General features: G+C 42.1%; 4 protein-coding genes across 5 annotated transcripts in view; 2 read left to right on the top strand and 2 right to left on the bottom strand.

The window, feature by feature from the left end:
* The window catches only part of LOC109475468 (methylthioribulose-1-phosphate dehydratase-like), a 5,566-nt gene extending 2,067 nt beyond the window's left edge, over nt 1-3,499 (top strand). The window contains exons 2-8 of the mRNA XM_019776085.1: nt 779-921; nt 1,061-1,109; nt 1,286-1,403; nt 1,511-1,646; nt 1,810-1,870; nt 2,124-2,230; nt 2,751-3,499. Of these exons, the coding sequence (XP_019631644.1) occupies nt 779-921; nt 1,061-1,109; nt 1,286-1,403; nt 1,511-1,646; nt 1,810-1,870; nt 2,124-2,230; nt 2,751-2,856 (720 nt within the window). The 3' untranslated portion in view covers nt 2,857-3,499. The remainder of the gene's footprint in view (nt 1-778; nt 922-1,060; nt 1,110-1,285; nt 1,404-1,510; nt 1,647-1,809; nt 1,871-2,123; nt 2,231-2,750) is intronic.
* Nucleotides 3,500-4,184: 685 nt separating this feature from the next.
* On the top strand, nt 4,185-16,126 carry LOC109475511 (glutamate 5-kinase-like). 2 transcript variants are annotated; one of them, XM_019776147.1, is made up of 7 exons: nt 4,185-4,227; nt 4,507-4,648; nt 14,372-14,495; nt 14,909-14,968; nt 15,186-15,347; nt 15,454-15,538; nt 15,718-16,126. In XM_019776147.1, exons 1-7 carry the CDS (start codon nt 4,209-4,211, stop codon nt 15,996-15,998), a joined length of 873 nt encoding a protein of 290 aa, XP_019631706.1. In that variant the 5' UTR covers nt 4,185-4,208; the 3' UTR covers nt 15,999-16,126. The 2 variants fall into 2 exon arrangements, with proteins under 2 accessions (XP_019631706.1, XP_019631707.1); XM_019776148.1 differs by having other exon boundaries at nt 15,721-16,123.
* LOC109475517 lies at nt 5,105-8,533 on the bottom strand. Its single transcript, XM_019776157.1, has 2 exons — nt 8,168-8,533; nt 5,105-7,568 (listed from the first exon to the last, which is right to left on the bottom strand). The coding sequence occupies exons 1-2, from the start codon at nt 8,530-8,532 to the stop codon at nt 7,379-7,381; spliced, it is 555 nt and encodes a 184-aa protein (XP_019631716.1). The 5' UTR covers nt 8,533; the 3' UTR covers nt 5,105-7,378.
* Nucleotides 16,107-19,445, bottom strand: LOC109475513. Its single transcript, XM_019776152.1, has 8 exons — nt 19,405-19,445; nt 18,622-18,763; nt 18,165-18,258; nt 17,969-18,025; nt 17,737-17,814; nt 17,333-17,455; nt 16,707-16,848; nt 16,107-16,414 (listed from the first exon to the last, which is right to left on the bottom strand). Exons 2-8 carry the CDS (start codon nt 18,699-18,701, stop codon nt 16,152-16,154), a joined length of 837 nt encoding a protein of 278 aa, XP_019631711.1. The 5' UTR covers nt 18,702-18,763; nt 19,405-19,445; the 3' UTR covers nt 16,107-16,151.
* Between the last annotated feature and the right edge of the window lie 848 nt (nt 19,446-20,293).

Here is a 20,293-nt window from a genome sequence, read left to right as displayed (position 1 = left end):
AACACCTGGAGTCAGTGTCTCTTTTTAGTAATAGAAAAGTTTATTGCGAATTCCTGCCAAAGGCTAATTGCAAGTGACATAAACAAAAGAACATTGAAACAGAGTAAAGAATAACTTCAAAATCTACATAATAAAATGTAATACATCTTAGGAAACTATAGCTATGTCTAAAACTATGTCTGAAGGGTTTGACTTCTCTTTTGTAGACCACGGAAGATGTAATGTCGCACTTTAGTAATAGTATAGACAATTAAGCCATGCACGTGCAAGTTTAAACTGTCTCAGTGAAACTGCGAATGGCTCATTAAATCAGTTATGGTTCCTTTGATCGTCACATCCTACATGGATAACTGTGGTAATTCTAGAGCTAATACATGCGGAAGAAGCGCCGACCTCACGGTCTGGCGTGCATTTATCAGACCAAGACCAACCCGGGGTTCGCCCCGGTCTCTTTGGTGACTCTGGATAACCCACCGGCGACAGATCATTCGAATGTCAACTTTCCGGTTATGTATATAAAAGACAAATAGATTTTATATACACACCGGGTGTGTATATAAAAGACAAATAGATTTTATATACACACCGGGTGTGTATATAAAAGACAAATAGATTTTATATACACACCGGGTGTGTATATAGCCACGTTATCGAATTACCTGTATAATGTCCTTGGTTTTACTTGACTTACTGTACATGCAATTAGCATTTGAGTATGATTTTCCAACTTAATATTACCATCTATCATTCTATGTTTGATATCTCTTGTTACCAACAGGGTGTGAAATGTGGTGACCACCCCCAAAACTGGAGTGAGTATGACCCAGAACATCCCAGGCACCTGATTCCTGCACTACTGCGACAGTTCTATGACCTGGGCTGGGTCACTGGAACTGGAGGGGGGATCAGCATTAAGCTTGGGTGAATAAACTTTTTTTCATGTAACATCTCTCTTCTGCATAACAAAAGTAACCAGTACTGATATATTGTAGGCAGATGAATTTCTAAAGACAACTGTAGAGTATTCTTGTAGCCATCTCACCAAGGGCTTTTCTTACAGAGATGAAATCTACATCGCCCCTTCAGGGGTCCAGAAGGAACGCATACAGGTTATACTTCATTTCCTTTTGTGTATTTATTTTTGTGCTTAACAATGCTCATTTTCTGTGATTCTTGAAAAGTTGTTGACATTTCACATGTCACTGTAACACATTTAATTGTTCCCTTTTTTGCCTGTCTCTATGCATGTGAAATATCATTAAAAATGTGGTTTCCTTCCCTTAAGCCTGAAGACTTGTTTGTATCTACTATGGAGGAAGAGGACATCTTTTGCCCTCCCCCGAGCAAGAAACTGAAGAAGAGCCAGTGTACTCCTCTGTTTATGAATGCCTATACCATGAGAGGTAGTCAAAAGTTCCTGTTCTTTGATCTATTGTAAACCTTAAAAATAGTTAGTACTGCAGCTTCAAGTCTATTTGGCACCATCTAGATGAGATCATCATTATTGCAGGTGCAGGAGCAGTCATTCACACCCACTCCAAGGCTGCTGTCATGGTAACGCTGTTGAACCCTGGGAAGGAGTTCCGTATCACCCATCAGGAGATGATCAAGGGCATTAGAAGGGCAAAGTCTGGTGGGAACTACAGGTCAGCATGTCATCTGGTCAAGTCCAAATGTTAATCTATTCTAATGACGAAGGTGTTTACAGTTGGTAGCAATAATGACTGTTTGAAACAATTTTTAAACATTGATGCCGTTTTCCTTGTACATCTTCTACAGTACAGTACTTGTGATATTCCTCATCCTCAGGTACTTTGATGAGTTGGTGGTACCCATAGTGGAGAACACACCTGAAGAGAGGGATCTCAAGGTGAGGGAACAGTGTAAGATGGTAGCAACTTTACCACAGACCGTTAGTGCAACCAAACTGTGGATACAGTTAATGAGGTACAAGATTGCTGCTGCCAGTCCTGAGCACAATGCAGCAGTCATCTTCTACAGCTGAAGTAAGCTTCAGATGGCAAAGTACAGAATACAATGATTCTTTGTTGTGCTGATTTAATATGATCATTGAAGTATGATCAGATGGGTACTCCAGTCTTCACATTGTTCCACCCTGACAGGAACGAATGGCACGTGCCATGGAGGAATACCCAGAATCCTGTGCAGTGCTGGTGCGGAGACACGGGGTGTATGTGTGGGGAGACACATGGGAGAAGGCAAAGAGCATGTTAGTACAGAAATATCCCTTCCTAGGCAGTCATTGAATACTGAATATTTCTCACAACTTAATTGGTCTGCAGACAGCTGTATGTGACTCATTCTGCAGTATTGCTTGATGAAGGCCAAATGAAAATACTGTCGATCTGGAAATGCTCAGGGTGGTTTTAGCTCTGGTTTTTGCGGCAATCTTTCTACTGCAAATTTATAACATTTTTAATATGCAATTCCAATGTATTACTTCTACATAAGTGTTTTAACCACAAGCAACACTGTGAAAAAACTACTTCCCCTTCTACCATGAAATTAAGTTCTCACCGAGATAAATGAATTATTAAATTTATGACAGCAAGTAACTATTAGCTTTATATAAGATGAAGTGGAGAGACACATGTTTGACGAAGTAGTTCTTATTTTCTGACAAAAAAGGCACCAAAACAATAAAATTTTGCTGACCAGCAAGCATGTATGTAGAGCACACATCAAATATTTCCACTGAGAGTTGACTTATGTTTCATGCCTTTCCCCAGGTGTGAATGTTATGACTACCTGTTTGACGTTGCTGTACAGATGAGGCAGTTAGGACTGGACCCTGCCCAGAAACCTGACCCAGCTGTGGAGAAAGGCATTGTTTGAACCACTGGAGGAAGTGCAACTTGCCACTTACTTTGGCAACCTAATTACTGTGGAAGTTAAAGAAAAGTATCGTGCCTCATATGAATCCAAAAATATTTTGCAACCAAACATTTGTTGGACAATGGAGCAAAATTTGATAGCAGGTAGAATTCCTCACAGTGAACATGGTTTTGCAATAATGATTAGTACATAATGTGTACCATTTGTGAGCACATAGGTAGCCTGAAAGCTCATCTGTGTTGATATATTCCATGATGAAATATAATACTTTTGTTCAACACAAGCAATAGCTCACCTTGAATTTTTGGTCAATCCCAAAGGTTGAGGTAAGAGCGACCAAATATTTGAGTTGAGCCACCATTGCTTGTGTACAATGTAGGTATCAAATTTCATCATTGAATCATTCAACTGCCTACAAGATGAGCTGTATCTTTTTGTCATAAGCTGTGGCATAGTAGATAGGTTGAAATATTGCAGAAATTATTTTATCTTTGGATGAAATCTGTTGCCAACAAGGATCACAGTTGTATGATGACATACATGTGCCAAGGTTTGAATGTGCAAGACGAAGACTTTCATCAGATCATGGATTTTTGCCTCCATGATCAGATCCATGAAAAATTTCTATTAAAAAAAGTTTAAACCAGTGAATAATGGGTTATCTCTCCTGCCCTCATCCTTACAAGTTTGCTTCATATATGTGTCAAGGTTTGAAGGTAAACATTATGCATTTGCTTTGCAAATGTTACCTTTCTAGTTAGGCCATGTTGATTTGATTATATGGATGACATCCGCGCGCGCATGAATTTTCGGCCGTTTCCAAAAAAAAAAAGTTTTCAACCATACTGTAAATCGTACAAAACAGCTGCAAAATGAGCAAAAATTTACCATAAGTTACAAAAAAAATTAATAAAAACTACATTTGTATACCAATGTCGTAGAATGCCAAAATCAAACGAAAAAAGACGAAATTGTAAAGAAATGAACTTGAAGACTAGATTATTCGCCAAACCATATTCTGTGCCATTTGCTCAACCCTCATGACCACGTAGATTTCATAATGAAAAGAACTTTTTTTTTGCAAAACTTTTTTTTATTCGCACGCGCACATCAGTTTTGGGGCTCCCGGAGGATGTCATCCATATAATCAAATCAACATGGCCTTAGTGAGTAAATTGGTTGAAATATCTTTTAATGAATTCCCCACACACGATCCAAGAAAGTCTAAGACATTTATAATATACACGCTTATTTATAATTCATATTACCCATATCGCATCTTCCCATGTTTTTTTAACAAAAAACACAAACCCCCTGTATAAAATGGTATCATCCTCGCTAGGTCAAAGGTGATGGCGGAGACAGGAACGGGTAAGCGGTGAATCTTCCTGTAGACGTAATGGTTCAAACATACGTGTAATTCTTTAATGGTAGCAGCCTGTTAAGTTGGCTCGTAGGTTGAACGACGTGCGTTTAAATTTAACTGGTTGTCTGAGCTACACATAAGCTGCCATGTCGGAATACAGTTCGTGTCAGGCCACATGTACATGTTTGGTCAGAAGACATGTCGGGATCATGAAGGTTTAGAGGATTTTCCGGTTTAAGGCGTTGATGGTCAACATATATTCTCTCTAAAACATTTTCTATCAGGCCTGGAGTGTATTGTGAAGTTGGGTGGGAGTGCAGTTACTGACAAGAACACACTTGAAACACCTCGGCTGGACGCTATCAGGGCTGCTGCAGATATCATCTCACAAGTTAGAGGGCGCTACATCGTCGTCCATGGAGCTGGGTTAGCCTGATGTTACTTATGTCATTTTGGTGACGTAATCAATATGATTTCTTTGGACTGCGAAGAATTTATGAATGAACACTTCTCACACAGACTATATTATGGACTGTTTGAAGTCCTTCATGTCTCTTTCTAACGATGCTTTTACTACCAAGGGCCACATACGTTAACGTTATATGATATATCTTACTTCTAACGTTACATCAGACAGTTCAAACCTGTTCTACATGTACATCAGCCTAATACATGTAGCATACTAGCATCTCTTGCTCGGAAGCGTACGCCTGTAACATTTAACCTCTTTTCATATAACTGACGAAATGTTGTCGAACAGAAAGTCGAAAATCCAGCTCTGCCCACGCGTACTCAGTCGTAGTGACAGATCGCACTTCTGTGAACACTTGGACACTTGCGTTGGCGGGAGCAACTACCGTGAGAAGACTTCCCGTGCCCCCCATTTCCTACGAAGAACATCAAAGGAAAATATCCAATAGCTTTTTTGTCCCACTTAGGAGCTGTAAAATAAACGACAAGCCATTTGCACTTGGTCATTTCCGCTGTTTTATTAGCTGCGTATGTCTGTTTTGTACTCTGCCATATAATTCCAATATGTGCCGCACAATTGGACGCTGTATCGTGCATAGTACAACCATCAAAAAGCGATGGAGGAGTTCCGGCTCTCAATTTCGACACAATTTGTCCGGATACATCATATTGTTTACACGTTAATGGCAACAACAAGGACATCTTCTAGTATTCTACAACAAAGTTTATATATATTGTCCCATTGAAAGGAGAGGAAGCAATTTTCTTGAACATAATTGTGCATGCTGATGTGCCATTTTTTTCACATATTAAAAGTAACCGTCGACGTCCTTCGTGATACAAACGGTCCGATTGAAAGTTGGCAAGGCATTGATTTACACTTACGTATCACATCGGACTATGACACACTCTCCGACGTCAAACAATCTTATACACTAGTTGCCGTGCAGGTCAATCGCCTTCCACGGCCCCTTTTTATCCACCTTTTCATCTAGCCTCCTATGTGGTGATGGAGATTCCAGCTAGTCTGTGAAGTGATGTTTGCTGAAGGAAAGCTGGACTTTTCTTGCAACAACATGAACAACCTACAAGATAAAATTGGTTTTCCTGCTAATGGCGCATCTGCTGTAGGCCGTCGTAAGATTTTGATGCCGTCCAATTTTGAAGTAGGCTGTGACATGATGACATCATACATCTTCGCTTTTCTACAGTACAGTCCGCACATGCAAGAATCATACACGCCCCCACAAGTGTTCCACAAGACGGCGAATGCACTGACTCGATGATAGGTAGCTTAATCAAGACTTGGTGACTCATGGCAGGATTTAAGATAGGCCAGTTCTTTTGATTTCTCACCAAAATTGGAATGATGGTGTTTCATTCGCCCTCTCGTGAGTGTCACTGCATTTTTCTCTGTCGAACAACAGGAATATCATGACAACTGTTTGTTTGTTTGTTTGTTTTTGCTTTTGTGGGTATTCTTAGTGGTGAGCGTTTTGCTCTACAAGGCCATGGGTCGATATTTCGCGACTCCTCTGAGTTACCTAGCCATATTTGCTCCCTCACCAACTTGGCACCCAAACTTCTAGCCGCAGCACATCTATAAATCTTGTACTGTTTTGGAAACACAACCTGCAATGACCTTTGTCTAGAGAGTGAGCCTCTTTTAGATCATTCAAGGCATGTGCCTCCGGCTACTCAGAAATATCCTCATTAAATTGGAATTTTCCCTTCTAAATCGGGCTTACGATATGCTCCATGGGTCGCCTATTCCATAACATACCAGACGGATGCCACCCGAGGACTATTTCTAGGCTTCAACTGCTACTGCGCCTCCTCGATCCAATGTCCAATGTTTCAAATAGTCCTGATGTCAGCTGTACTTTCGTCTGTAGTTCTTGGCACGCTACTCGCAATAATCCTCCACATGTACGGGCACGTCTTTGCTTTCCTTCCATATGTTTTTATGATACTAAAATAAGTACATCGCATCATGCATGTAGACATCCTTCAGCTGAAAGCGGTCCGACTCTAGAGATTCCAAGTTTTAACTGATATTAGATCAATGCAAAAATAAAAAGTTTATGAAGAGTTCGAATTCTAAAACATAATATAAATGCCCGATGGAGTCTCAAAGGATTTTAAGCCCCTTGGAGTATACTATAAGCGTGTCAGAATAGGTCTCATTTGAGCTTGATAGTGAAAATTGATGGAGCCTTTGGCTGCTTTTAAATTTGCTGCAAATTTTTTGGACAGGTTGAGAGTGTGTTTCTTTTAAGAATGCCAACAAAGTTTGACTGACTTAACTTTTGTGTATATTTTTTTTGTAATATCGTTTTTCTATGTTCTTCATGGAACTCGGTACCATGGCGACGTCGGTGATATTAAACTTTCGACGTCATTTCTGTGCCGTTTTTGGACACTCTGTGTTTTGTTTCTCGTACAAAAATTACAGAACGTCCCATAAATGAGGACTCGGCGTCTAATGAATAATTCAAACCAAAGATGTCAACGTAGGGTTTTTTTAAAGACACTTTGTTGCATTTGCAGCCGCCAAAGATCCTCAAAATGACACATGAACTGGCAACGTTTTAACTTAAAACATCGCGTGAAACTTTTCCCAACATCATGGCGATCGGGACAGAAAGCTCCAGTGGTTTAGGTCTCAATCAGTCGTCTAGCTAGTCATGAATACTGGAATCTCTTGATGTTCAGGGCGTAAGGCCACATCTTAGCACGGCATTGGCAGCACGACTTCACTCTGATTGGTCGGACGAAAAACCGCCTGCCATTGGTCAGCACGGCATCCTTGATAACGGACAGCTGTGCGCATGTGCTGAGGTCTCCGGAGCCGCTGGAATGATGTGGATTCCATCTGAAAATGGTCAGAATGAAGTTAGACGTTTTCCTCACAATGTAGACTATGAGGATTGAACGCATTATTGACCTCGATCTTCACGAAGTGTTGCACCATTCATACATAGCTCAGACCTAGCCTACATTTCAGTTCCGATCAGTGACTGGCATACTGGCTTAAATTTAGCAACTGAGGATTGATACCTCCTAGCATTTAGGATGCCGTAACCTGCTTGTACTGAGGATGACTGGGCTGTTCCAGAAAGTGTCATCACCCCTTGTTTTCCCACTGGTAGAGTTCAAGGTCCTTTAGTCCTTGACATTAAAGTTTGAATGGTTTCGGGCCTCACTTTGAAATTGCACAATCAACTGTTGTTGACGTTGACAAGTGTCTGATATCGACTTGCTTGAACAGTACTACTCTCGCACATTCGGATGGCATTTTCTACGGTTCTATATCTTTCCTAAGTAGTGGTCGCGATTGTAAATGAAAGAAAATAGGGAAAAATAGAATCGTAGAAAACGCCGAAAATAAAGTACCCCTTAATCGAAAGGTAGTGGCACAGGTCATTCAGAAACTTTGAAAGTTTACAATGTACTAGTGCGTAGTGCCCTTACCTGCATGGCAGCCCCTCGCTGAGACACGTGACCTCGTGAATCTTCTGCTCGTAGATCTTGCCCAGGAACACCACACACCTGACGATCTCCAGCGGCTGTCCCGTGTACGGGTCCCGCTCCTCCACAAACCGCGAGGCCGGCCGCTGGATAGACGGGCACCCACCAGAACCCTCCCCGAACCCCAGCCCGAAGGAGCTGCGCCACGCCTTGAAGGGCTTCAGGGACCGTTTCGGTTTGAAGTACGGCCGGAAGCGACGTAGTAGTCGTCCCTTAAAATCCACCGCACAGTCCTCCACGTCGTCGATGGTGAATTGCTTGAAGCCGGTGGAGGTGGAGGCGAGGACTAGTGTCAGCAGAGCAGACATTAACACCTGGGAGAGAAACGGGGACATCGTTCAGTTGCACCAGCAAACGTCTTTGAGTAAACAGGAAAAGTTCCTCACATAGAAACTCCTCGGCTAGACTGGTGAGAACTAGATCTTGAAGAGGTGAACTTTTCTTACAACGTGGGCGGTGGAGGCACAGATTGTGACTTCACAGTATAAGTCAAGGTCGATTTACTGTTTTCCTCTTTCCTCACAAGAGACACTCTAATCCCGAAGACCTCAACATGAGTTATATGACAAGGGCGTATTGTGGCCCCCCAGGAAGAAAAACGCGCCTTTCAAAGCCACATGACCAAGACTCCCCAGTTAACGAGAGGGCACCGATATGCTAGCGTTAGTCAAATTACCGAACCAGTCCGCAATATTGTCAAAGGCTCCGGTCAAATGGACAAAATTGGCCTTTTACCCCCTAGAACGATTGCTGCATAGCCAGCGATTTCTTCAACCGAGAAGAAATTTGTTTTGCTCGGGATGGATTAACGTCTGAAATGTTGAATTTTCAAAAACCTTTTCGGTCAAAGGAAAGATTAAGTCATGTATTACATCTTTCCGGACGTCGCCCCCCCGCGTGGAGATGTTTTCATCTTCGCTCTGTTTTATTTGCTGCGGAAATCATGCAGTACGGGCACTTATAGAAACACGTGGGATGGGAGAGTTTGATGGAAACAGCCCATCGCTGAATATGTGTAATAACGCCCACACATGTCATAACAGCTTCTATAATACCTGCCCAAAACTGGTTAGAGGAAGTTCGGGATTTCATGATATTGGAAACTATAAGGAATACATCAAGGTGATTACGCTGCCCATTTTAAGGCTGCTGTTTGGGGAGAGAAATAGTTTACCATTGTTCAATGTTCGACCTCTTCTTTTTATTAAACAGTCCGACATATCTTTCTGGGTTTGACAAATGATCCCCGCACTGTCAGAGGTACAATATGGCAGGTGGTGTCGATATGAACGCTAATAGCATCGTGACTTACGGAGTAGGCTCATAAAATACATTGAACGTGAAATAGACAGATACATGTATGTCTTTACTAGATTGTAGGGAATATGGGCGACTTGATCATGGAAACTTAGTATTTACAGCACTATGGACAGCTGGGCCTATTGTTTTATAGTGGAGGTTTTATGATCCCAGCTACCTAATACTAGTAATTGTTTGTGAACATCATAGACATACTTGAAATGGAAAAGTATTTTAATACATGATGCAACTTTCACAATTGTAACAACTGACAAAGTTTGATTTTTGTTACCACTAGCTACTATAAAATCAGTTTTAGGCGAAATGTTTACTCTCAAACTTCTGCAAGAACAGGAGCTTGTATGTACGTGCATGTTAGCTTGATAGTATTCCAATACAGTGCCGACAGTGGTAGCTATGGCGGAGTTACGCCCCTGTAAAACGCTGGGATACAAAACATGTTTTTAGTCGCACACTGTCGCCTTTATGTGTCAACTTCACTAAAATGTGACCCAGTTTGTACCGGGTCGGCGACTCATCCAGGGCGGCAAACGGCGCACGGACCCCACAAGGGGAGGCGGGCGTCCTTTCACCTTTGGGAGGCACTAAGGGAAAAATTGTGTTTCCGGTATCCCGACCAACTCTAGCAAAAACCTCCCAACCCTAGCCTTTTCGGGGGGTCGACTGTTTACAGGAAACATGAAATTTTCGTTCTGATTGTAGAATCGTAGAATGTGTAGTGAACTTCATACTTCTTTGTTTATCAGTTTATGTATTTACCTGTGCTTGTGCAATGTGTTCTGTATAGCTTAAGTATTATGTTGAAAATAACAGTGTCCTAATGCGTTTCAGTTGTACATTATGTCGTGCTTAGACCAAAATCTAACGTGGAGAATCCCTAGTACTTACCGACTCTAATTTTTGACGGTAATTGATTGGAAGAAAACACAACATTAATTTGCCCAGGCCCGACAAGTTTGTCCTGAGGAGGTGAAATCGCGCGTAGTGAATACAGGAGTGTGGCTTTCTCTGAACAAAAGACAGTCTGTGAAGGATATACTTCTTGTTCAGTGCTGATAGGAACTACCCGAAGAAACAGCGTCGTTTATGATGACTATGCGAGTCCATCTCCAACCTAGACCTGCCTTAAGTTAAATCGCCTTAAACCGGAAGGGAGGGCTTCGCGTACAACTCTACAGTTCATGCCATACGTTGCCATGTTCAACTAATGTTGACAAGTTCTACCAGTTCACGGCTTAGTGCTTGACGTAGACGAATTGTGATGGACGTCACTCAAAACGTCCGGAGAGTTTGAAATGTCTATGAGTATCGTTTACCTGGATGTCTAACCTTCATTAACGTAATTATTCTTTAAATCATGCAAATTAGCCACAAGGATGTGTTCAATGTGACGTGCCATGCGCATGCTTGCCATCAAAGTCTCTACGATAATCCAATTGCAAGCTCTTGACTTAAACTTAACTGTGTTTCCAGCACGTGCAAACTGTCAATGACTGCCCGTCCCTGAATGAGACGTACGGGGCACCCCTACAATGTCATCCCTTCGTTAAGACTTGTTTACGCCACTCCTATCAGCTACTACATCATCCCCACGGCGCTGCTGCCCTTGTTTGGTTTCCGACCTCGTGTATTTATCCATTGACAAAACCGTGCGCGGTCCGTAGGGATTGTACCATACCAGGAGCATGAACCACCGTGGACAACCTAATATAGGTACTAGTTCTCCGTTGTTCTAAGTCTACTCAATGTGGGCCGGGACACCCACTATCTGACTATCCCGGTGCCGGAGATAGAAGACTGGAATTTTCCCGATAGTTGCTTGAGATAAAAATGTCGTTTTTCATTTAACATCAAGACTCCTAATTCTGATCCTGATTATTGTTTTAGCGTGTACATTGAATTAGTTTGATATTCTTGATATTCTTAAAGACAAAATAAAACAATATTCGTAACAGATGAAAGCCATCGTATTGCAGAATTTGGAGTGTTACATTTTCACATGCCGTTTTCATTACTTAGTTGGAAACGTTTGAAGTAAATGAAAGAGGTTGTCGACACATTTTCATTATTCCACAGGCTGTGCCACAGGTTGTTATTTTCTGTATAGTCTATTCCTTTTAAGCGTGTTGGATAAGTTCAATTCAGTTTTGTTTATTACGGCATGTTTTGTTCGTAAACAGCGTGTTTTCCTACTTGTCTTGGAATCAATACCAATGTCATTTGGACTCTGTTTGCTGTGCGTATTTTCATTCGTTGGCGTTGCCAATAATTCCAGACTCGAGCTCTGTTTTCCCCAGTCTTCAAATCTTAAGCGTCTTTCATTTCCGTATTCCGCCAAATCCACTTGTTTCTTGTCTACAGTGGGGCAGCATGTACATATGGAGTATATAGATCAATGTAACGCTATGTTCGTATCCGATTTGTGCGATGTATCCGCGAATACTTTATGGCCAATGAAAATAAAGTATCGGGTGATGCAGGCACATGTACACATCTTATTTTTAGAAATGGCTTACTTTTAGAATACAACATCATTGGTTTGCGATTTTAAAACTGACGTTGCCCGTATCATATCCCGCACATGTTCTTGGTTACTGTGGGATGTTGGGCAATGGGGTAACGCGAACACCAGTTTTACACCATGACATACAACTAAAGCCGAACCTACATATAGCCAGTGAGGCGGACAAAAGCAACGGGCTAGCCAAATACTCACGGTAAAAACTGACTTAAGGTTAAGATCGTCTACTCACCGTTTTCAGTCCGTAGATTTCCATCTTTCTATTCAGATCTAACGACGAGCGCTGAAATCAGTCCCGCTTTTGTGTAGTTGTTGTCCGTTGACTTCTGCCTCAATCTAATGCACGAGTTGGAGTGGAAGTGTCGTCTGGCAGCTTCCCTAGCAACGCTGTTCATTGGACTGGCAACTGAGGCCCCTCGCTGCCAGGTTATGCCAAGCTTCTGCAACAGGAAGTGACGTCATCTGAGGATGTTCCTTCTTTTTTCAAACGACCAATCAGAAGCGCCCATTCTGATTCAATCATCCTTCAGGTTCATTACTTCAGGGGCAGTGTCAGTCATCACGTGTCACGTGACCAGCAGACGGCTGCACCTGTTGCGTTGACTCATCGGTCCGGTAAAAAAGATGGTACTTTTCCAGTCAGGAGGATATCCGAGAATCTGGTTGACGTTCATAGAAATGATACAACTATGTAGTCATCCATGAATGATAATAAAATAAAAGAACGTCCTGTGCGTAAGCGAACCGTAGAATGATTACATATCCTTGTGAATAACATGGCGCATATATCCTAGGAGATTTTGATAGGAAACACCGTAACATTTTGGTGTGCCCTTTTTGCAGACACGTGACACATATATAGGCAGGGCAGGCAGAAAATGTTAAATCTACCCTCCCGACGTCTACTTGGAGATTAGCAGGGCGCCATGTTGCCATAGTTGGGATTCTGGCGGCGTGCTGCCCCGCGGCCGTACACAGCTGACATGACCTGAGACGTGTCAACACTCATGTACCCGGTATCTCCGGGTCCACGCACGCCAGATACAGCCCACGGCATTCACATGGTAGTCACCGACCCGGGGGAGGGAGGGATGAGTCTTGGGTCCTTGGGTCTTCTTTGTAACGTAGGAGGATATGAGAAACAAAAGAGTAAATTCTAAGAGCTCAGGGATGGCAATGGTAATATATTCCATCAACACGCGCACACAAACACGCGCACACAAATACATAATTTATACACACGCCCGCACGCACACGCACGCACTCACACACGCACACACATCTTAGGAGCCGTTGTACTTTTAAGTTAAGAAAGATAAAAAAGATAATTTTTCCGCCAAAAGGTTTAATCAAACTTTCCACAAACCAATCATTTTGCATTCATCAGTATTTTTCCAATTGACATGTCGTGTCAGGGAGAAATGTGGACTGAGGAAATTTGGGTTTTCCTAATAATATGTCTTTACATGTACTTATACAACAGGTAGTCTTACCTACCCTCCCTCCCTTTCCCTCATGTTACCTGGGTTCTGTAATAAATTACCTTGACCTTGCTCCCAACTAAAGTCGCAAGTCAATGTCCGAATAATCCTGGCATCTCTTCCCAACAGCTGCCAATCCCTCCAGGACTTCTGACAGGGAAAGTCGTCTGACCTTCTGCACCTTCCCTGGTCCATGTCTGAGTAAACAGTCTTCCCTCCGACTCACGTCCTGGCGCACCAGACGACTGTTTGGCATTCTTCCGTGTTGTTACTCGTTTCATGACCTTTAGTCATGTCCCTAGAGTTGTTCCTCTTCCGGAGACGATGGCAACAGATCTAGATTAAGATAAATAAGTACGTCATCATTTGCTCACTCATCTTTGTTTTACACGTGCAAAACATGTATACTGATAACTCGGGCACAACTAACGTTACATGTGGTCGATATTCGCCGCCAACCAGTGCAACATTCCCACATCCGAATTCACTTTCCATACCTGCAACCGTCTTTACGGTAGCCTTTTGCCTTTGAGTGAAGGGTATTGGATTTAAACCACTTTCAAACTTTTTTCAAAGCTCTCTTCGCCAAGTTGGACAATGGAACCTTAGCTGTCTCTTACAGGTTTCAATAAAACATATATCCTCCTTCTTTTCCTTCTTCTTCTTCTTCTTCTTAATCCTTCGGGGTCGAAGAAGACAGCCTTAACTTTGCTTGCATGTCGAAAAGGGGTGAATCTGAGTCCGGTGAAGTGACTGGCATAGTAGGCAACTAAAAGATCAGTTTAGAATACTGTCTAACTACCGCTATCTCTACTTTTGGCGCAGGTCTTTCGGGCATTTCCAGGCGAGGGAACACGGCGTCGTGTGGGGATACCGTGACAAGGAGACCGCTGCAGAGGTCCAGACTGTGAAACTGGGCTTCTGCAGAACACGACAGTCTGTCACCAAGGTACGGGTTGGCTGTGTTTCGGTTCCGGCTGCCACTTGGCACGTACAGCATGCGTGCCAAGTGGCAACCGGTACACCTGGTTCTCTACTCTGCCTGGCCTGATCCTGGCTACCACGATTAGCCGTTCAACCAATGAGAGAGGGTCAATTATTGGGATAACCAATGAGATTGCGGCTACATGTTCGTCGAATATTTGCATATTTTATTTTATGTTTTATTTTCCATTTTATATATTTATTACGGAGATGGCCGGACTAAGGGACTGGTTTATTGCCCTCAAAGTTGTCCGTATATGTTCTTTCATTGTAATTTGAAGATTATGAAAAGGACGTGCTCTTTTTAAAACATCTTCTATCATTCAGTGCTATACCGTACACAATGCCCAACTTACTAGGGTATATTTCGAATTCCAGCTTTTACATCTAATAACGGAAGAGTTTGTCGGACGTGGCATCCCCGCAGTTGGTGTGTCAGTAAGTTCTTTCTACCTTTTTATTGCTTTATTTCACGGAGCATATTTGTAATACACATACAGTGTATACGTGTAAATAAAAGTGTACTTTATCATCATCATGATTGCCTTTATCCTTCATTTGGCTACGGACTTTTCCCTAGATATGCAGTGTTTCAATAAGGAATATGGTCTGTCTCTTTTCCTTGCGTTCATCAAAATATTCTTTTTCCGATCAGCCGTTGTCGTCATGGGTTACGGATGACGCGTCTGTGGTGAAGGCAGACACTGACAACATCCGGGACATGCTCCTGGAGGGTTTCGTTCCCGTCATGCACGGCGATGCTGTCCTAGATCGAAGACGAGGCTGCACCATCCTCAGTGGGGACACCATCATCAAGGTCTGGACTAATGTCCTTGTCGGAACTAACGGTCATGAACTTTGATTTTTATCGCTTATGATTTGTGTGGCTGTTTCCTGACGTAGATTTTATCCGTACGTTTCAGCACCTTTGTGGCGTGTTCCACCCCCCGCGGGTCGTGTTTCTCACCGACGTGGCCGGGATCTATGACAGGCCGCCCGAACAGCCAGGTACGGTAACTTGTTAGTCACGGTGTTCACGTCAATGATTTTTCTTACACTTAACACATCTATGCAGTTGAGGGTTGAAGGTTAAGGGACAAAACAAAAAGAAGCAAAAGCGTGCTACATTGTCGATTGTTCAATTTTATTTTCGCTCATTCTTTTTTTTTTCAATTTTCTCCGACTAGCAGGTGCTCAACTCATTCCAGAAATTCAAGTTGATCAAGATGGAAAACTACATGTTTCCATAGCAACGTCTTCACAGGCACATGATGTCACTGGAGGGATTGCTTTGAAACTCAAGTCTGCCGTTGACATTGTGACCGAGAGTAACGGTCGTACCTGCGTCATGGTCTGTGGTATCCAATCAGGGACTGCTGTACGAGCATGTGTGGAAGGACAACTCCCAAAAGGCACAGGGACAATTGTTCAGCTGAATATGTGCAAACACCCGGATGAAGTTACGTAGCGCCCTCTATCTACTGTCAAAATCGTAATTTTGATTCCACTATTAAAATAAATCCGGACGTTCACCTCCTTCTGGCTGTTTGTTTATGTATTGTCGTGTTGCATGGCGGTAAGCATGCAAGTTGTGTCATGTGACCTCCTGGTTATTCAAATATTAAACGACACTTGTTTCACTTTCACCTATATTGTCTGCGAAACGCACTCTTGTATAGTCCCTGTGCGATTTCTTCATTTCCCTGAGCCCAACATAACTGTTCCAACTGTGATTCTGGTTGTTTTTTTGCGTCTTTTTTCTGGGCTGTCTCGGAACCCAGATATCCCCATCTGCACATGCGCACAGGTCGTTGTTTCCTTGGTGAATGTTGCCGTTTGACGTCACTTCCGATGTGCTGGTCTCAGTAAGCAGCAAAACGTATTCTGTGATGTAGAAAAATCAGTGTTGACTTTATTACTTAATCTTATTGGAGTACACGGCTTAATGTCATAGTTGTGACATATTCATAAATAGACTGACTGCCCATCACAATTAGCAGTCCAACCAATGGTAGCATGGCAATTGCTGGTTCGACCAATGAGAGAGTGGCTGCAAATATTTGCTTTCGACTGTTTTTATTTCGCATGTCTCTAATTTGACGGAGGTGGGCCAGTCCATAGGATGAGTCTATTACATTCATAAACAGAGTGGCGTTTCAAACGAAACATTTCTCACCCTCATCCCCCGGTCGGTCCTCCTCCTCGGATGTCAAATGTAAAGCCGCGTCTCTTTTCGTCCGATTGACATTTGGTGCAGAATACCGTTGGAATCTCTCCAGTTCATCCCAGCCTATTCTAGGCGATGATATAGACCTTTTCTGAAACGACAAGACTTCATGCTAAAGTTACAATGTTTAGTTGTTATAGATTTTAAGTAACGAGTATATGACTGAATTTTCGATGCGATAGCTATTCTACGGTGCCATCCTGGACTTCAAATACTGTTCAACAGGTGGCACCCTAGGCGGTTTTCAGACCAAACAGATATACCGAGCATGACTGTCTGTCACAATTAGAAGGTCAACCAATGACAGCTAGTTGAGCTAGGGAATTATTGGCTTGACCAATGACAAGGTGGCAGCATGTCTGTATAATATGTTAATATTCTTACTTTGCATGTCTATGATTTGACGGAGGTGGTTGTGCCAAGAAGCGGTCTTAATTCGTGCTGTGCTGCATCATCCGGAATCCGGACTAGTCTTTACCATGTAACTTGGAAAAAGGCGTCCTTACCATGTATAGTTAAACAAGGACGGAAAGAGATGCTATACATATGCACCATCCGCGCTCGTCTAAACATACCATCTGAGGTTGGCGGCTAATTCTTATACTGAAAAATAAGATGGCGGCCTTGGTGATGAACTCCACAGCAATGAAGACCAGGGTATCTCTGGGGAAAGACGTCAGAAGACTCTTCTTCTCTTCCTACGAGAATACAGGTAAACAATTACTACATTATTCAATGGGAATTTTAGAATTTCAATTAAAAAAGGAAAAACGAGATGTAGTCAGATAGCTCCATGTCAAACATGACAGGCTGTACTTTTGTTATCGTCAATATATGTCGCGAGGCGGCGCTTTTGTATATATGGTGCAATCGTCGACGTTCCTGGCGCAGATTCAAACGTATACGCACACACACGTGAACGCACATACCCAGGGAACGCGCAGATTTCCCCCCCAGTAACCGGTACATGAGTTCTTACAGGTAAAACGAAGATGAGTACTCCAAACACGACATCCAGTAACAAAGACAGGACGCACAGGAGCTGGAAAGTCGTGTACTGAGGAAAGAAAAATATTTTGACATATTGGTCACCGACCACACACCGTTGCGATATCAAATGTGAGAGCTGTATAGATACTGGGATACAGAAATAGTCATAACTTTTACAACATTAAATTTAATCTGGATATTGACCTGAAACGATGACTTACCCATGTGAGTTTACCAGCCCCAGAGATCACCATAGAAAAGACAGCATTAGCCATACTCTGGGAGGAAAGGAATTGTAAATTTTGACATGTCCTGACATGATCGCTAGCTGGTATATCATACAACATTGGAAAATAAATGTGCCATCTTCACTACGATGCAGAACCTTTACAAGATATAAACAACTTCCAAACTGACCATGAAAGCTGTGACGTTTTCCATCAGCCCTCCCCGGACTCCGACTTGTCCGAACTCCACCAGTCCCATCAGCATCAACATCCCGCCAAGCACACTGCAAGTTTTTCAAAATTGTTTAAAATTGTTACTTCAATTTCTTGTGGTGTCATTTTTTTCTTCAGACAGTTATCTTATATTCGTACTCACATCTGTATAATATAATATAATATAATATAATATAATATAATATAATATGATATGATATGATATGATATGATATGATATGATATGATATGATATGATATGATATGATATGATATGATATGATATGATATGATATGATATGATATGATATAATATAATATGATATGATATAATATAATATGATATAATATAATATAATATAATATATAACACCTACAAGTGACAACATACAATTCTAAGTACCCCTCGTAAAGTAATACCTTAAAATTCTCACCTGAGTGGATTACCCATGCCCCATGCTGTGCTGTGCCGCCTCCATCCGCTAGGTGACGTCAATTGTACACGGCTATCCATTTTAGTCGTCCCTTGGCTGTGGTGTTCGAATTCGTCTTCCTACGCTTCTATTGGTTGATATGCTGTAAAATCACCACTGGTCATTGGGGGCACTTTCATTCAACGATTACACGAGATCACAATCAGTGAAACAAAAATGGTTGTCAGCACCAATTACATATATACATAATGTTGATGATGTTACGACTACTAGTATGTGATTGTGCAATCATTTAACAATTAATTACACGGTTACGCTATGGGGTGCATCAACTTTGCACAATCACATCCATCCCCTAGCCCCTAGCTTAAGTTATGGATATGACCTTAGTCCTGCCAGCTCGGTAATCAAAGCACACCAGCCTACAGCATACTTTATTGTTCACTTCCAAACTTAAATGCAGATATTTGCTTGATCTACAAAATATATACATGTGTGTACGTTTAGGTACTCCCCAAAATAACGACAGTTTACCTGGACGTGTTCCATGTATATAACACCGTAACCACCTTATCCTTAATTACAGGTAATGTACAGGTAGACATGTTTTATAAATGATTTGGTTTACACATGATGTACTCGGATGTTGTAGTGATCTGGGTGACGGGTGTATTAAAATAGGTGGTACTTGGCAAACATGTCTGAACTCACAATCAACGTCTTCATAGCTCTTTTTCGTAAGCCTAGCCTCTAGAACAGGTGAAAGAATGATTTGCATCATACCTTGTTCGGCGGGAGGGAAAAATGACCTGTGTTCTCGCCTGATAATGACGTCATGTTTACTCATGTACTGCTGGAATAAAGTCCACCAGTCTGATGTCCACAGGGCAAATCTTACTGCAGCAATATCCCACCTGTTACCGATAACATGTCATACTGGCTAATACGTGTACTGTTTACACAGGTCTTGTTGTTTAATCTTTTCAATGACATTCCATTCTATATATAGGGACCATTTTTGCGCATGGGTCAATGTCATTTCAAAGTCTGCCAATTTATAGATATTTTTTCTACCCATGAAAAACGTGTCAAAGACTTCTGTGATGAGCTTTTTAAGCTAGCTTCCATTTTACTATGATTCCCATTACTAGCTGTCTTGAAGACCTCTGCAGACAGAAATAGATCTAGTAGATAGTAGATCACTTCCGCCAGGTATGAAGATCACTTCCAATTAAGGCCGCTCATCCTTCACCGGATATGAAGGCGACAAGGTAATATCCTGCCTATGGCGATGTCAGGATACATAGCGCCACAACGTTAATAACCCATGTTTATGCGCGATGAGTCTCTCAGTGTAATAATGAACATATGCTACATCATGACATGCCACTCATCGGCACTATAATATGACGGCTATGGTCGCCTCCTGTCACAGTCCCACTGTTTTAATACGGGGACACAGACAGAATTTTATTCACAAAAGGCGCCAAAGTATAATAGAATTCATCGCTCTCTGTCATCTACTCGGGTATACTGGTGCTAACACGAGTCAAAGCGAGGCTGTCTAGGTCAAAGGTGACATGTCTGTCTCACGTTATGTCTGGGCAGCGCTGACGAACGATGGTAAATCACCCTCCATTCAAAATCAAACGGACATTTTCAGCAACCTTGG

The sequence above is a fragment of the Branchiostoma belcheri genome, unplaced genomic scaffold (genome assembly GCF_001625305.1).
Source record: "Branchiostoma belcheri isolate BF01 breed outbred unplaced genomic scaffold, Haploidv18h27 scaffold34, whole genome shotgun sequence".
NCBI classification, from domain to species: Eukaryota; Metazoa; Chordata; class Leptocardii; order Amphioxiformes; family Branchiostomatidae; genus Branchiostoma; species Branchiostoma belcheri.
This window is presented reverse-complemented; position numbering and strand designations above follow the sequence as displayed.

Excerpts from the sequence above, each read along its gene's own strand:
- LOC109475511 (XM_019776147.1), top strand. Across the intron at positions 14,496-14,908 it reads CACGACAGTCTGTCACCAAG|CTTTTACATCTAATAACGGA; the intron begins GTACGGGTTGGC and ends TTCGAATTCCAG. Across the intron at positions 14,969-15,185 it reads TCCCCGCAGTTGGTGTGTCA|CCGTTGTCGTCATGGGTTAC; the intron begins GTAAGTTCTTTC and ends TTTTCCGATCAG.
- LOC109475513 (XM_019776152.1), bottom strand. The coding sequence starts at position 18,701 with ATGGATAGCCGTGTACAATTGACGTCACCTAGCGGATGGAGGCGGCAC. Across the intron at positions 16,849-17,332 it reads TTAGCCGCCAACCTCAGATG|AAAAGGTCTATATCATCGCC; the intron begins GTATGTTTAGAC and ends TTGTCGTTTCAG. Across the intron at positions 16,415-16,706 it reads GGACCGACCGGGGGATGAGG|AATACGTTTTGCTGCTTACT; the intron begins GTGAGAAATGTT and ends TCTACATCACAG.
- LOC109475517 (XM_019776157.1), bottom strand. The coding sequence starts at position 8,532 with ATGTCTGCTCTGCTGACACTAGTCCTCGCCTCCACCTCCACCGGCTTC. Across the intron at positions 7,569-8,167 it reads AGCGAGGGGCTGCCATGCAG|ATGGAATCCACATCATTCCA; the intron begins GTAAGGGCACTA and ends GACCATTTTCAG.